General features: G+C 42.2%; 1 protein-coding gene across 1 annotated transcript in view; it reads left to right on the forward strand.

The window, feature by feature from the left end:
• PRPS1 (phosphoribosyl pyrophosphate synthetase 1) overlaps window positions 1–11802 on the forward strand; it is a 33226-nt gene extending 21424 nt beyond the window's left edge. Inside the window, exons 3-7 of the mRNA XM_080652442.1 lie at window positions 357–455; window positions 2884–3008; window positions 6594–6767; window positions 9133–9292; window positions 10717–11802. Of these exons, the coding sequence (XP_080508568.1) occupies window positions 357–455; window positions 2884–3008; window positions 6594–6767; window positions 9133–9292; window positions 10717–10809 (651 nt within the window). The 3' untranslated portion in view covers window positions 10810–11802. The remainder of the gene's footprint in view (window positions 1–356; window positions 456–2883; window positions 3009–6593; window positions 6768–9132; window positions 9293–10716) is intronic.
• Window positions 11803–16127: the final 4325 nt, after the last annotated feature.

Genomic DNA, 16127 nt, shown 5'->3' on the forward strand with positions numbered 1-16127 from the left:
TGGATGTTATACAGGTTTGAGTATGTATGTGTTAAGTGATTTTAATAAAAATATTTTGAAAAAGATTGTCTAATTTAAATTGAGCATTGGAAAGGCTGAAAATCTGTACATTAAGTTCAGAAAATGAAAGATAGGAAAGCATTTTCTTTCATTTAATATATATCCTGAAAGTGATGTTCCATTTAATTGTGCTAGATTGTGATGTACTCAAAAGTCAGTAACCATGTCACTTTCTTTGAATTTCCTGGTAGCACAGTGCCTTAAACGTAGTAGGTACACAATAAATACATGCTTCTTGGGCAAATGAATTGTTTCTCAAATTGGCTCTTATTTTTTCTTTTGTCCCCTCCATTTAGAGCCGGGCTCCGATCTCAGCCAAGCTTGTTGCAAATATGCTCTCCGTAGCAGGTGCAGATCATATTATTACCATGGACCTTCATGCTTCTCAAATTCAGGTATCAAAGGAAGCTAAATATTACCTTAGAGGTTAGAAGGGGAGAAGAGGACTGATAATGCTGAAGACTGCAGAGAAGCATAATGCTGCCTAAATACAGCTCAAATAAGCTAGACATTGACAACATATTAAGCATCCTCACATTGACCTTAGTTCATGGATTTAGTCATTTGGGGTGGTTGAAAAGGGAGGCGGTCATGTATTCTCAGAAGAGTGTAGGCTCAGGGATCAGACCTAGATGGAAATACTGGTTGTAACACCTATGAGCTTCGTAACATTGGGCAGGTTATTTAATTTATCTAAATATACACTGCTTTGTTATTGTATTAAGTAACATATTAAATAAATTTATAAGATAATGCCTGGTTCCTGACAGGAACCAAATAAATGGAAGTTGTTACTGTCATCATTAAATTTATTTTTTATTTATTGATTTTAGAGAGAGAGAAACATCGATTTGTTGTTCCACTTATTTTTGCATTTATTGGTCGATTCTTGTATGTGCCCTGACTGGGGATTGAACCTACAACCTTGGTGTATTGGGACAATGTTCTAACCAACTGAGTCACCTAGTCAGGGCTTCATCATTAAATTTAGAGCCACAGAGCTCTGGCCGGTGTGGCTCAGTTAGTTGAGCATCATCCCTTTCACCAAAAGGACACTGGTTTGATTCCCAGTCAGAGCATATGCCCAGGTTGTGGGCTCGATCCAGGAGGCGTGTAGGAGGCAGCCAATTGATGTTTCTCTCTCTTATTGATATTTCTCCCTTCCTCTCTCTCTCTAAAATCAATAAAAAAACATTAAAAATTTTTGAATACATTTAGAGCCACAGATATTGGAACCTACTTTCTAGCATAAATCCAGAATAAGAGGAGCAGAATACTACCTCATGTCTATACTTTTTATACTTTTTAAAGAGACTTTCAAATCATTGTCATTAGAGGCTTATGGCAATCCAGTGAGGTACATAGGACAGGTGATTATACCCATTTTATAGAAGAGGGACAAATTAGTTGAGAAACACAAGTAATCTGTAGCAACTAATATTAGAACACAGATCTGGCTTCTAGTTACTCTCTGTGACGATCTATATATATAAAAGCCTAAGCGTCTGTCCGACCCTTCAACCGGTAGCTATGACGTGCAATGACCACCAGGGGCAGACACTCAACGCACAGGCATGGAAATGTGGAACAGACTGATGAATCTCAGAGGGGAGTGGGGAGGGTGGGAAGAGATTAACCAAAGATCTTATATGCATACTAGAGGCCCGTACACCAGTGGGGTCCCTCGGCCTGGCCTATGGGGATTGGGCCGAAATCAGCCCGGTGCACGGATTCATGCACCAGTTGGGTCCCTCAGCCTGGCCTGTGGGGATCAGGCCAAAACCGGCCCGGTGCACAGATTCATGCACTGGTGGGGTCCCTCGACCTGGCCTGTGGGGATCGGGCCAAAACTGACAGTCTGACATCCCCTGAGGGGTCCTGGATTGCAAGAGGGTGCAGGCCAGGCCGAGGGACCCCACCAGTGCACTAATCCATGCACCGGGCCTCTAGTTTATTATAAATATCTTCCACTAAGTTTATATACTACTAGAGGCCCGGTGCACAAGATTTGTGCACTGGCGGGGGGTTCCCTCAGCCCGGCCTGCACCCTTTCCCAGTCCGGGAGCCCTCGGGGAATGTCCGCCTACAGTCAGACATCTCTCTCGCAGTCCAGGGCTCTCGCAGTCCTGGACCCCTTGCTCCTTACCGCCTGCCTGCAACAGAGGTGGGAGAGGCTCCCACCACTGCTGCTACACTCACCAGCCGTGTGTCTGGCTTCTGGCTGAGTGGAGGTACCCCTGTGGGAGCACACTGACCACCAGGGGGAAGCTCTTGCGTTGAGTGTCTGCCCCCTGGTGGTCAGTGCACGTCATAGCGACAGGTCGTTCCACTGTTCGGTCGGTTTGCATATTATGCTTTTATTATATAGGATAGCATCTCTAAATGGTTTACCAGTTAGCTTTTGCTCCTTAGCATAAAGCAGTATAAATTTTTATCATCTCATGAGTATGCACATTGGCTGGATAGTTGTGGTCCCAGCTGAACTTGGCCATTTTTCTTAACAGCTCATTCCTGCCTATGGTCAGTTGCGGGTTAGCTGAGGGTTGACTTTGCCCATTATGGCTGGGTTCTCTTGCACAGCCTGGATTCAAAGGGGCTGTTTTTACAGTCTCCCACATTGGGCATACCTTCTAATTAGTCTGAATGTTGCAGTAAGGTGTTCTTTGGGCAAGTCACTATTCTCTGTTAGTCATTTATAAATAAAAGAGAAGGGTACACCTTAGACTCACACAATGTTACATGCCAAATTTATTCACATAAAATAAATACATAAATGGAAGAGAAGGAAAATGAAGCAAAAACTAACCCAGCTCCTTCCTGCAGGGCTTTTTTGATATCCCTGTGGACAATTTGTATGCAGAACCAGCTGTCCTGAAGTGGATAAGGGAGAATATATCTGAGTGGAGGAACTGCACTATTGTCTCACCCGATGCGGGGGGAGCTAAGAGGTATGGTCAAAATTCATATTATTCTCAGTGTATTGGGAAAATCTTTCAGACAGTTGTCAGAAAGTGATGTTTTTCTATCCAAGTGGCAGTTTTTAAGTACTTCAGAATGGATGTACTGATAGCTGGGTATAGTTTTATTCCTCTTCCTGGCCTGAGTCACTATCTGAAAGAGAAGGCAGCAATAGAGGGGCTCTAAATCTGGTATTGTGGCCCTGTTACCCGTTAATAACTTTGCAGTCAGGGCTAGCAACAGTGCTAGATGCCTATCCGAAAGGGGAGAAAATTTGATTTTCTAATGAGTAGCACCTGCTGTTAAACCACATGCTAATAATGGACTAGGAAGCTTTTATGTACTTCTAAATGCTGTTGTTGGTTAGACCATTTTGATCCTTTGGATTAAAGTATTAAGCAGGAAGGAAAATAAAGTGTGGTAATTTTGTGTAAACCAAAAACCTTAACATTTTAAACAAACTGCCAGGAATTGCCAGTTGCAGAGCTTTACAGCTCACATGGTGCTGACTAAGAGCTTTTTATTTCCTTAGTGGGTCACTCATTAGTAATGCATTCAAAAGTGTGACACATGCTTTTCTTGTTGTGGAAATAGAATGAAGAGCTACAAAACACAGATGATTAGGAAAAGCTAATTCAGATCTCTCTAAGAGCCATACAAATCTTCAGTGACTGTTTCTTTGCAAGCTCTTTCTTTCAGTAACTTCAACAGCACTGATAAGCTTAGAACTTAAGTTCTGTTACTCAGCCAGATGTATGGCTTTGTCAGGCTTATGTAATTGTCAGTTATCATCTGTAATACTAGAGACAGAACCTAAAAAACATACCCCTAATAGTAGTTGTCATACTTGTGCATTATTTTCACATCTTGCCATGGGACTTAGAAAATAGTCCCATTTGAAATAAATAATCAAGCAGGAATTTCTTTCCAAAGTGGGTTATAGAAAAACTACCTTTAATAGATGACTTGTTGCTACATGGTTTGAAGTGGTTATAATTTTCTTTCTTTTTTTAAGGATAACTTTTTTTAAAAATATGTTTTTATTAATATCAGAGAGGGAGAGAGAGAGACATCAATGTTGAGAGAGAATCATCAATTGGCTGCCTCCTCCATGCTCCCCACTGGAGATCGAGCCCACAACCCAGGCATGTGCCTTGACCGGTAATCTAACTGTGACCTCCTGATTCATAGGTCAATGCTCAACCACTGGGCCACACTGTCCGGGCTATAATTTTCTTACAGTGATGGATTATATTCAAAGTGAGTCTCTATCACTTCGGTGTTGGCTAGATTTTGGTAGTAGGGAGAGATCTCTGTGTATTTATGACTTGTTCATAGTTCTCCCCTCAAGGGCATAGGGAGTGACTTTTTCTAGCCCTTTATGCTTTATGTTTTGTTGGCTTTTTTGTATGAACAATTTGGGATACTTGAACTAATTGATCATGCATTTGCCTTGGATAAGTAATCATTCCAAGCAGATTGGTTAGTCGTTTTTTTAAAATATATTTTTATTGATTTCAGAGAGGAAGGGAGAGGGAGAGATAGAAACATCAATGATAAGAGAGAACCATTGATCAGCTGCCTCTTGCACGTTCCACACTGGGGATTGAGCCTGCAACCTGGGCATGTGCCCTGACTGGGAATCGAACCATGACTTCCTGGCTCATAGGTCAACGCTCAACCACCGAGCCACACCAGCTGGGCCAGATTGGTTAGTCTTGAAGTTATGTGCCCACGAAGTAGTAGTAAAATGAACACAGGGTGTGGTTCATTTAGGTCAGGGTACAAGTGTTGCCTAGATTGTGATTCAAACCTTGTGTGTTCTCTATTATATGGTTACAGGTTCTTCCATATCTAGCACAGACTCAGATATGTGACTATTGTCACCAGGAAAACAAAACGTAATGATATGGTTGGACTAGTATATTAAAAAAAAGCACAGGCCTCATCACACATGATAAAAGGATGGCACAGTGGAGCATGGATTACATGCCACTGGGGCAGTACACTGTCATTTACACTGAATGGATTTCTGTTTGAGTGAATGATACGGTATTTTGTCATCAAATTTGTCTTTCATCCCACTTTTTAGTCTGTTTTATATTATCTTATAATTTTTATTTTATTTTTTTAGTATATATTTATTGATTTCAGAGAGGAAGGGAGAGGGAGAGAGATATAAACATCAGTGATGAGAGAGAATCATTGATTGGCTACCTCCTGCAGGCCTCCCACTAGGGATTGAGCCTGTAACCTGAGCATGTGACCTTGACTGGAATCAAACCCGGGACCCTTCAGTCCACAGGCCGACACTCTATCCACTGAGCCAAACTGGCTAGGGCATATTATCTTGTAATTTTTTTAAAAAGAATCTTATTTCTTTTCTTTCTTTATTGATTAAGGTATTACATATGTGTCCTTATCCCCCCATTGCCTTCCCCCACCACTCATTACCTCACCCCCCTTGTCTGTGTCCATTAGTTAGGCTTATATACATGCATACAAGTCCTTTAGTTGATCTCCCCCCCACCCCTTACCCCCACACTCCCCTACCTTCCCTCTGAGGTTTGAGCATCTGATCGATTTTGATTTGGAGATACTTTGGCTATACATTGAGATGTCCAGTTTGCCTGGTTAATTAATATATGACTTTCTTTCTAGCAGTCATTAAAGAGCTCCCAAGCTTGATATCCAGGTATAGTTGACATTGAAAATCTGTGGATCACTGAGGGGAGTGTGATGAGGGGGTGGGCATTGGAACAGGCTGAGTACTGCTACTCTCCAGCCAGGTTCAGGTTCACTTCTCACCACATCGACATGTTAAACTGGAACAGTCTCCATTCCTGGCAATCCACCAAATGAATATCCCTTAACATTATACTACTTCCTGGAACTTTGAGGACATTGTCTATCCACTACTCTAACTCAAAATAAATTCACTTAAGTTTGACTGATACATTTATAAACTATTCTCAGGTTATGGAGGCATTAGTTTATAAAACCCATTTTGTGATGTTAATAAGTTAGTTGCTTTCTTCCAGCCCTGGGAACTGTTTGGTTTCAAGGAGTATTCTCCCCCAGAAAACAAGCCCATTCTTTAGTCCACTTATTGATTTAAAAAAAATTTTAAAATATATTTTTATTGATTTCAGAGAGGAAGGGAGAGAAAGAGATAGAAATATCAGTGATTAGAATCATTGACCGGCTGCCTCTTATACGGCCCCTACTGGGGGTCAAGCCCGCAATCCAGGCATGTGCCCTGACCAGGAATCAAACCGTGACCTCCTAGTTCATAGGTCAGTGCTCACCCATTGAGCCACACTGGCCAGGCTATTGAATTTTTAATTTTTTTGTTTATTGAATTTAGAGAGAAAAACATGGATTTGTTGTTCCACTTATTTGTGCATTCATTGCTTGATTCTTTTATGTGCCCTGACTGGGAATTGAACCCACAACATTAACATACTGGAACAATGCTCTAACCATCTGAGTTGCCTGGCCAGGGCTAGTCCATTTCTTTTGGTCTTACAAGCCACACACACCCAGATTTTAACTGCAGATACCCTGTTTTGCAGAGTTACCTCCATTGCAGACCGGTTGAATGTTGACTTTGCCTTGATTCATAAAGAACGCAAGAAGGCCAATGAAGTGGACCGCATGGTGCTGGTAGGAGACGTGAAGGATCGGGTGGCCATTCTAGTGGATGACATGGCTGACACTTGTGGCACAATCTGCCATGCAGCTGACAAGTAAGTGCCAAGCGGTGGGGCCTATGGTTAGAAGTCAAAAGCTGACTTCTCTCTGAATGCCTTAAGCCTGCTGATTTTTTTTGGAACTGAATGGAGGGATGATAACTAGCTTTGGGAGTTTTTCATCACCCTAGGCTTGAATTTCAATATGTATAAATTGATGACTATTCCTTTTCCCCCCAGTTTTCCTTAGTTTTTTTCTCTTGTTATTGTGCTAAATTGTATATAATAAAAACTTACCATTTTTAACCATTTTAAGTCTATATAGTGAGTTAAGGTAGAACTCCACAGGCCGGAGTAGACATATTTATACTTTACCTAAACCAGAAAACCTTGTCTTACCTCTCTCTCTCTCTCTTTTTTTTAGTCTTATCTCTTGATTGTCCATTTTAGCTGTTACTACCTTTATTCAATATTACTTCTCATCTCTTGCCTGTTCTAAATTGCCTTACCTCTGTTCTCTCTGATACCAGTCACCAGTCTATTACCTTCCCAGATAATCTTTCACAATGCCTTCCCACTTGCTAATCTTTCTAAAGCTAAGGCTAGATCTCATCACTTCTCAGCTTTGAAACCTTAAGTGGCTCCCCATTGTTTATAGTCCAAGCCACTATGGATAGCATTGTCTCTCATAACTTTTTTTTTTTTTTTTTTTTTTACCTGAGTGTGCCTTGCACAGGGCCTGGCATATAATAGGTGCTAAAAAATATTTGTGTGCTCATTGAGTTCTGATTTGGATCCTGGAGTGTACATTCATAAACTTGCTTATGTCTCTTTGTATTAGTAAAGTAATGCTAATTGCTATAATAGATCAACTCCCTGAAATGGCGGTGGCTTAACAAGATAAAGTTTCTTTCTCATTCATGGTGTATTCCAATGTGAGTATTCCTCTTTCAGTCATGTGGCACTGCATCTTTAACATGTGCTTTCCAAGATTACCTTGAAAGACATTTTCATTTTGGCCAGCCAGAAAGGGAAAAGAGCATGGGAGATCGATTACCCAATTAATTTTTTTTTTTTTTTTTTTTTAGAGAGCGGGAGGAAGGTAGAGCGGGGAGAAAGAAACATCAATCAGTTGCCTCCCCATATGTACCCTGACCAGGGACTGAACCCGAAACCTGGGCATGTGCACTGCCTGGGAAATCAAACCAGTGATCTTTTTCATGCAAGGAACAGTGCTCAAGCAACTGAGCCACACTGGCCAGGGCCCATGGAAAATTCTTATAAGCTCCAGCAAGAAGTAGTGTACATTGTAGCTACCCACATTTTGATAGCCAGAGTTAAGTCACATGGTCATACCTAACTATGCAAGCGAGGCTGGGAAATGTAGTCCAGCTGTGTGTCCAGCAAGAAGAGGTGATGGCTTTTGTTAAGTGAAGCAGTCTACCATAGTTCTTTTATAAGAATCCAGATCTGTTGAAGTAAGTTCTTAGTCTGGTTCTCTATCCTTTTAAAAAAAATTGATATTTAGAGAGAGGAAAGGAGGAAGGGAGGGAAGGAGAGAGAGAGAGAGAGAGAGAGAGAGAGATCCATTTGTTTCCTCCTGCATGCACCTAGACCAGGGATTGAACCCACAACCTAAGTATGTGCTCTGGTAATTAAAACGGCCACCTTTTGGTCTATGGAATGACACTCCAACCAACTGAGCAACACTGGGCAGGGCTGGTTCTCTCTCCTTGATATGGACTGAGTGGTAGCTCCCTAAAATCTGATGCATTGAAACCCTAACCCCCAGTGTGAGATCTTTGGGGAGGTATTTAGATTTGAATGAAGTCACGAGGGTAGCGTCTTTATGATGGGATTAATGTCCTTAAGAGAATGAGAGCTTGCTCCCCTCCTTCTCCCCGATGCATGTGGATGTCAAAGAGGTCATGTGAACACACAGCGAGATGGAAGCCACTAATAAGCTAAAAGAACAAGATTCAGAAGGAAGAAAAAAGAAAAAAGGAGAGGCAGCCTCGGAATGAAACCTGTCTTGCTACCACCTTGATCTTAGACTTTGCAGCCCCCAGAACTATGAGAAATAAAATTCTGTTTAAGCCACCCAGTCTGTGGTATGGTACCCAAGCTGACCAATAATACACTTCTTCTTAATCAGGTTTTACAACAGGAGTGGGGAACCTTTTTTTCTGCCAAGGGCCATTTGGATATTTATAACTTCATTCACAGGCCATACAAAATTATCAACTTAAAAATTAGCCTGCTATATTTGGTCAAACATTTAATTAACTCACCCTCATGCCTTGGCAGGGCCAGACCATATGATTTCCAGGGCGTTATATGGCTTGCGGGCCAGACGTTCCCCACCCCTGTTCTATAGTGACAGGTAAGATTAATCAAAATCAACTCTGCTTTTTTTCTGTAGACTTCTTTCAGCTGGAGCCACCAGAGTTTATGCTATCTTGACTCATGGAATCTTTTCTGGCCCTGCCATTTCTCGCATTAACAATGCATGCTTTGAAGCAGTAGTGGTCACCAATACCATCCCTCAGGAGGATAAGATGAAGCATTGCTCCAAAATACAGGTGAGGATGAGATTATTGTAAAACAAAACTCCACTAAGTATTCAGGAGGTGGTTATATGTGTTGAATTACCAGAAGAGTTTCTGCTTTCCTTAGTCTATCATCAGGATCTATGTTCCTAAAGTAAAACATCACATGCTTAAAAACTCAGATTGCTGGACTCAGAATCTCTGGAGGATGGAGCCTAGAAGTCTACGTTTTTGTTGTTTGTTTGTTTTAAAATATATTTTATTGATTTTTTTACAGAAAGGAAGGGAGAGGGATAGAGAGTTAGAAACATCAATGAGAGAGAAACATCGATCAGCTGCCTCCTGCACACCCCCTACTGGGGATGTGCTTGCAACCAAGGTACATGCCCTTGACCGGAATCGTACCTGGGACCCTTCAGTCCACAGGCCAATGCTCTATCCACTGAGCCAAACCAGTTAGGGCAGTGGTCGACAAACTGCGGCTCGCGAGCCGCGGTTTGCCGCTCTGTTGACTAATGAGTTTGCCGACCACTGGGTTAGGGCTAGAAGTCTACGTTTTAACAGGCTCTTCCAGTGATCATGATACTCAAGTTTTATAGTATGTGTGCGTGTGTCACTCTTGACTATTGACCCTTGCAGACATAATGTGAATCCTTCAAACTGATGGCATATTCCTTAGAACTCCAGTGTTTCTCAAAGTTGCTCTGGAATCAAACTAAGTTAATTACCTAGGGTTCTTAATATGCAGATTACTTTGCTCCATCCCAGACCTACAAAACCAGAAGTCCTGGGACCACTACTTTAAAGTAATTCCCCAAGTAATTATTAGGCACTCGAGTTTGAATGTTGCTGCACTAAGAGAAGGCCTTTGTTTAATTAAAAATATATACAGTAATCCATTAGCTTTCTGAAATATGTAGAATTGGAGGGTTGATGTTATTCTTAAAGGGTTTTTTTTTTATCAGTTTAAATATTCATTCTTAAAAAAATTTTAAATGTCAACCTACCACCATCTTGGTGAGTCTGAGTCAGAAATTTTCCTGTTAGCATTTTAACTCTATACTATGTGGTTATATTAAAAATGTTACCACCTGGCCAGAGGGGCTCAGTTGGTTGAGCATCTTCCCATGCATGGAAAGGTTGTAGGTTCAATTCCTGTCCAGGACATATACCTGGGTGGCAGGTTCAATCCCCAGTTAGGACACATATGGAAGGCAACCAATCGATGTTTCTCGCCCTCGCCCTCTCTCTCTCCCTCTCTCTCCTTCCCTTCCTCTCTCTTAAGCATGTCCTCAGGTGAGGATTTAAAAAAATGTTATGAAGAATAGCTGGGTGCAGGCTCATGAGGTGAAACAGCACAGTGAAGGACTCTCATTAGACTTCTAATCATTGTCTGCAAATTGGCCAGTCATCTCTGTCTATATGATACTAACTTGGTGTTTTGCGTGTCTTTCTAGGTGATCGACATCTCCATGATTCTTGCAGAAGCCATCAGGAGAACTCACAATGGGGAATCTGTTTCCTACCTGTTCAGCCATGTCCCTTTATAATAGAATAACTTCTGAGGCTTTTAAAAAATAAAGTGAACCCCTTCCCTGTTTTCCCTTGGTGTTTGATGAAAAATTCAGCAGAAGCCCCAGCTTGCTCCAGTAGCTTTCTACATCCCATCCCAGGTATATTAACTTTTCTCCAAAATTAGGGAAAGACAGATTGAGACTACTCAGATTTCCTACCTGCATTGTCTCATTCTGGCTTTTTTTATTTTTGTGGGCTTTGCAGCTTTAACTATAACTCAGCTTCTGCAAGATTTCAGACTTTGAAGGGTGTTGTGTGGGGGTGTTTGAATGTGTTTGGGGAAGCTCAGACTGCTTTTCATGTGAATGCTTCTGGGATTCCTAGGTTGAGAACTACTAGCAACAGAGCCAAACCGCGCCCCCCCTCCCCCGCAAATAAACAAAATAAAAAGAACAAAGCCAAACTAACTCCCTATCCCCCTTAACATGTGACAAGTTCCCCAAGGTCGAGCCCTAGGCAGCCCAGAATCCAGCTCTGGTTGCTGATTCCCTGTAAGGCAGGCAGCTTTCAGGTAGGAGCCTGAGGGAAGGCAGCACACAGTGCAGCAGATGCTTCTTGGGAGGAAAAAAGCCTGATCCCTCAACCTCTGCTAGGAAACTATCGCTTAGTCTCTTTTGTACCTGTTCCTTTTCCATTTGGTTTGACCTTCAACCATCTTGACCTTTTCCTGGTTAAATACCTTCTTGGGCCCAAATGATCAGTGTACCATAGTCTTCTGGAAAGCAAACCTCACTTTTTGCTGTGTATCCTTTAACATTTACATGAGATTATTTTGCTGTAGCTTAATCTTATCCCACTATCACTGTGGTAGAAGGTTCTAGGTGGTTTTGTACTGCCTTTTGATTAAGTATTTAAATTTCATCTTATTTCCTTGGATCTGTTTGGCCTCTCAAATGACCTGAGATTTCTGTTAAAAGATTGATGTTACTAACTCTTGTAGAGGAAACTAATAAAGTATCTGTGTGTGATTGTGGGTCTATATCATATCTGTACTACTCTCTCTGCCACAGGTTTAGTTTAGGTATCTTGCTGCCCAATGATAGTTCTTATTCTTTGTTTCCAAACTATTAGCTGCACTGTTAATCCAAAAGAAGACGTTGGCAGCAACTTTATTCAGCTGTAAGATCTTAAGATGTCTGGGGTTTACTTAGAACTATATATCTATAGTAATTCTGTGCATTATATCTCATTTGTAGGATGTTTAATGCCTGCTGGATCTCTAGTTCTTATTACTGGGAATTAGGTATTTTCTTATTGAAAGAGAATAGCTTCTATAATTTATTTTGAACCAATTTTACCAAATGTGAAATTTCTCTACATTAATAGTTGAGACACACATTTGGAATTTGATTTCAGCCCTTCCAAATAAAAACTATTGTGGAAGGTAAATGTGCAGAAATTAAGAATGAATTATAATGCATTGCAAAATTTTAAGTGAGTTTCTTTATGTATCATCACATAAGGGCATTCTTTTATTTTGGGAAGCTACATTCTTCTGGAGCTTTATAAAGAGTGCTCCTTTATCCTGGTTCTGGTTTTGTTTCCTTTGTATTTGTGTTATGTTGAATATTGGGATACTCATTTTATAATGAGTCTTGAAAAAAGTGGTTCAGAAGGGACCAAAGTGACCTATGACCCTCTAGCCCCCTTTTACCCAAAAATCTTTGCTCTGGGAGAAGCTGGTGTGGCACACTGATGCCATAACTTGCTGATTATTTCCTGAAGTATTGGATTCGTTTATTAGAGTTTGACCACGTCAGAAAATTTTGTCATAAAACCTCTACTGTGGGCCCCCTTGGCTAATCCAGTTCCTTGGATGAGGTTTTGAGGTCATTCAAGAAAGTTCCTCTGTCCCCATCTCTGATCCTTATGCCTGGCGGAAGGTCAATATTCAGTTTCTTGTGACACTCAGCAAAGTGCCATAAGTACCTCCAAGGTCATTCCTTTTTTTTTTCTCCAGTGGGAGAGACCCAAGTGTCCTGGATGGGAAGTGGTTCTTCACTGGGAACAGTAACATGAACAGAACTGGTGGGCTGAATGGAATTGCAATAAGAGCACAGTTGAAACTACCCGGGATAGCTATGTGATTAATTCTAAGCAAAAGGCATCACCAGGTTCTATTTCACATTCCCTTACCTCGCAGCCTCAGAAACAAAGAAAAGGAGATTAGTTGGACCAAAGCTAAGCTCATCAAGTCCCCAAGCTAATGCATTAATAAAATATTTATTTCATCTCAAATTGGGGCTGTGAGTCTCCTTTCCAATTTGGAATGGAAGCATCTTCTACTAAAGGGTTTATTTAACTTGCCCATTAATATTATGTAGTCTAATAACCTGAGGGTTCCTAGAATCATGAAAAGCATGAGGTTCAATAAGAAAGCATTGTCTCTCCCACTGTCCTATTCTCTTACCATCTCCCTCTGACTAGTTCTTGATTGTAGGGGAGAGAGAAGACGCCTCAGGAAAGGAGTCTGGTTTCTTGGTGGCACTTCCCCCACAAACTCCTAAAGTGAGGATAAAGTAAGAAATCTCTACACTATTGTCCAGGGCCCACCACTCAGATAGAGACCACTGAGAGAATAAATGCCCTATTAGTGAAAAGACCCATTTCTTTTCATTCAGTGAGGAAATGGAGCCAGCCTCTGAACCTCCAGCCTTTAGCCAGATGCTTCTTCAGTTGATTGAGTCCTGGAGCCCTGGGTTCCTCTGCCTCTGGTTTGTCCTTGTGCTTCCTCTGCAGGGGATTTGCTTTCATTGTCTGTGACAAGGCCTTTTGCACCCAGTGCATAATATGACCAAAATAGGTTCTGTTATAGGAGGGCTATGTGTCTTTGGAGTCCCATGTCATGTGGTAACTAAGGTGGCCAGGGTCATCTGTATAGTCCTCCTGTTCATAGCTTCAAATGAGAGAAGAGAGGATTAGAATGAACACCACCATGGGGTGGGAATACCTCATTTCCAGACTGAGGATTGACCAGTCATGTGCCTATTAGTCATTTGCAGCCTTTTGCAGGTGATTATTCAAAAACACACTTGGCATTCTCCTGCCCCTGAGAACCGTTCACTGGCCCCTGGACACTGCTGCTTGAAACGGGTGACTTTTGTCATGAGAGTCATGGTTTAAAGGCAAAGGGTGCTAGAATTAAAGAATTTACTTTTCTGCTATGTTTTGAGGCCTATTTTTCTCTTGAACTTTTTCACTAGTCTGAGACTCCTTGTTTAAGAGTAGAGCAAATTCCTCTCCAAATTATGATGGGCTCAATGTTTCATAGAATCTTGTTCAAGCATTTCTTCTGAATTACATTTTTTAACGTCTAGGTCTTTGGGGAACAACTGCAGAGGAGCTAAGATGTTAATGGGCATATTCAGACATTAAACATGTGCTTTAGGATCTGGGCGCATTTGGTTGCGGGAGGGGATAACCATGTGTTTTGAGTGTGGAATTGAAATGGGGTAAGGAATATAAGGAGTAATATGAAGAAGTGATGGTCTTTCCTTAAAACTTCAGGAAGTTAATTAGATCCAGCAGACCTTTGGTAACAGTTGTTCAGTTGCTTCTCTACATGGCCCCCAAGATTGCAAAGTAAAGGGCTTGCAGGTGCTGGACAGATTCCTACTGCCTCACACTTCCTGAGACTGATGGTCTTAACACTGAGGGCCATGAGAAAGAAGACACTTCCTGACTACCACCTTCTATTCCCCTCTCCCCCACTCTCTTGCTCTGAAGCCTGGATGCCCTTAGCCTTTGATGTTCTTAAGTGGATCTTGCCAAAAAGCTTCTTAGGCCCTCTGTTCTAGAGGATTGTCCCTTGGATTTTTGCTTGTGGAGTGAAAGGGAAGAAGAGACAAAGGGGCAGAGTAGATTTTTCCATCCCAACCCTTGGTAACCTTACCAGCCCCAGAGCCTCAGAAACCTGGGTAGCTCCTTGTTCTTCCTGAGTCCATGCAGGCGTGATCCTCTTTACTGTTGGCCTATTGTTTGCCCCTTGGTGACAGCCTGCTGTCCCTGCCCCAAGCCCTAAGGGAAACTAGTGGATCGCCACTGGCCACCTGAGTCAGGCTCTTCCATCTTTTCCCTTTCTCGAGCTCTTGTCCCCAACATATTTTCTCCAGTAGCCCAGTTAGCAACTATAGAATTAAACATGGAAGGAGGGGAAGCTCATTTTGAAGCAAAAATATCTGAAACTGTGCAGTGTGACAATAGGCCTTACTCCCATTCCCCTCCCCCTCGCTTTTTTTTTCAACTGGTTCAATTCTTATATTCTTCAAGTTTCCATAGCCAAACTCAGCTGTTCACTCACTGCTGCAGCCAGGTCTTGTTGCTTCACCCATATTGTTCCATGAGCTAACTCACATCTTGTGGTTTTGATTCACGGATTAAATATAAAACAAAACAGGGCAGCCAGGCTTGACCAATTGATTTCTCTTGGGCAATACACTGACCAGAGGTTTTTGACCTCCAGTATATAAATCAGCCTAGAGGCACACCACCCAACTTTAGTCATCACTGTCAAAGTTCCTGGTAGAGCCTCTAATGATGTAGTGGATGGTGACTTTGAGGTGTGGAAGGGGCTACAGCAAAGCAAGGAAGGAGCATCCAGGGGAGGGCTGCCCAGCAGTTGAAGCCTGGCTGAGGACACTCCCCTCCAGTCCCTTTCCTGCATCCACCCCCTGGCCCATGGGACCTGTCACTACTGCCTAGCTGCCACTAGGGTGGAGGGTAGGGACACCTGGGGAAAATGGCTTGGGACTTGAGGAGTGGCATGAGGGGCAGCCTCAGTCCAGGTCCCCTCTTCCCCTTTACATTCCCAGCAGCCCGGGTGACAACAGGATGGCCAATTCTTACTCATTCAGCAGAAGGAAAGTCCACAAAGTGTAAGTATAATCCGAGGTGCTCTTGTCTAGACGGGGAACAGGACATTACAACTTGGTGTGATAAGGACTATGATAAGGGAAGAGCGAGGTCTGATGGGAGCATAGGAAGGGGCACCTAAGCCAGTGTTGGGAGTCATGGAAAGCTTCCTCGAGAAAATTATTTTGACTCTTGAAACAGTTGATTAGAAGTTAGCCAAAGATGGAGTGGGGAGAAGGGTATTTCAGGCAAACAGAATAGTGGACACCCAAAAGAATGTGGCTAGCATGTGGGTGTGTTTGGGGGTAGGCTGAGCTATGATGAGTGATGGGGCTGATGAGATTAGGTCATGAAGGATCTTATAAATAGAGTGACCATACACCTATTGTCCTAGCATACTTATTAATAGCATCCACTTTCATTCTCAAGTGTCCTGATTTGG

This window comes from Plecotus auritus (genome assembly GCF_963455305.1).
Source record: "Plecotus auritus genome assembly, chromosome: X".
In the NCBI taxonomy this organism is placed as follows: Eukaryota; Metazoa; Chordata; class Mammalia; order Chiroptera; family Vespertilionidae; genus Plecotus; species Plecotus auritus.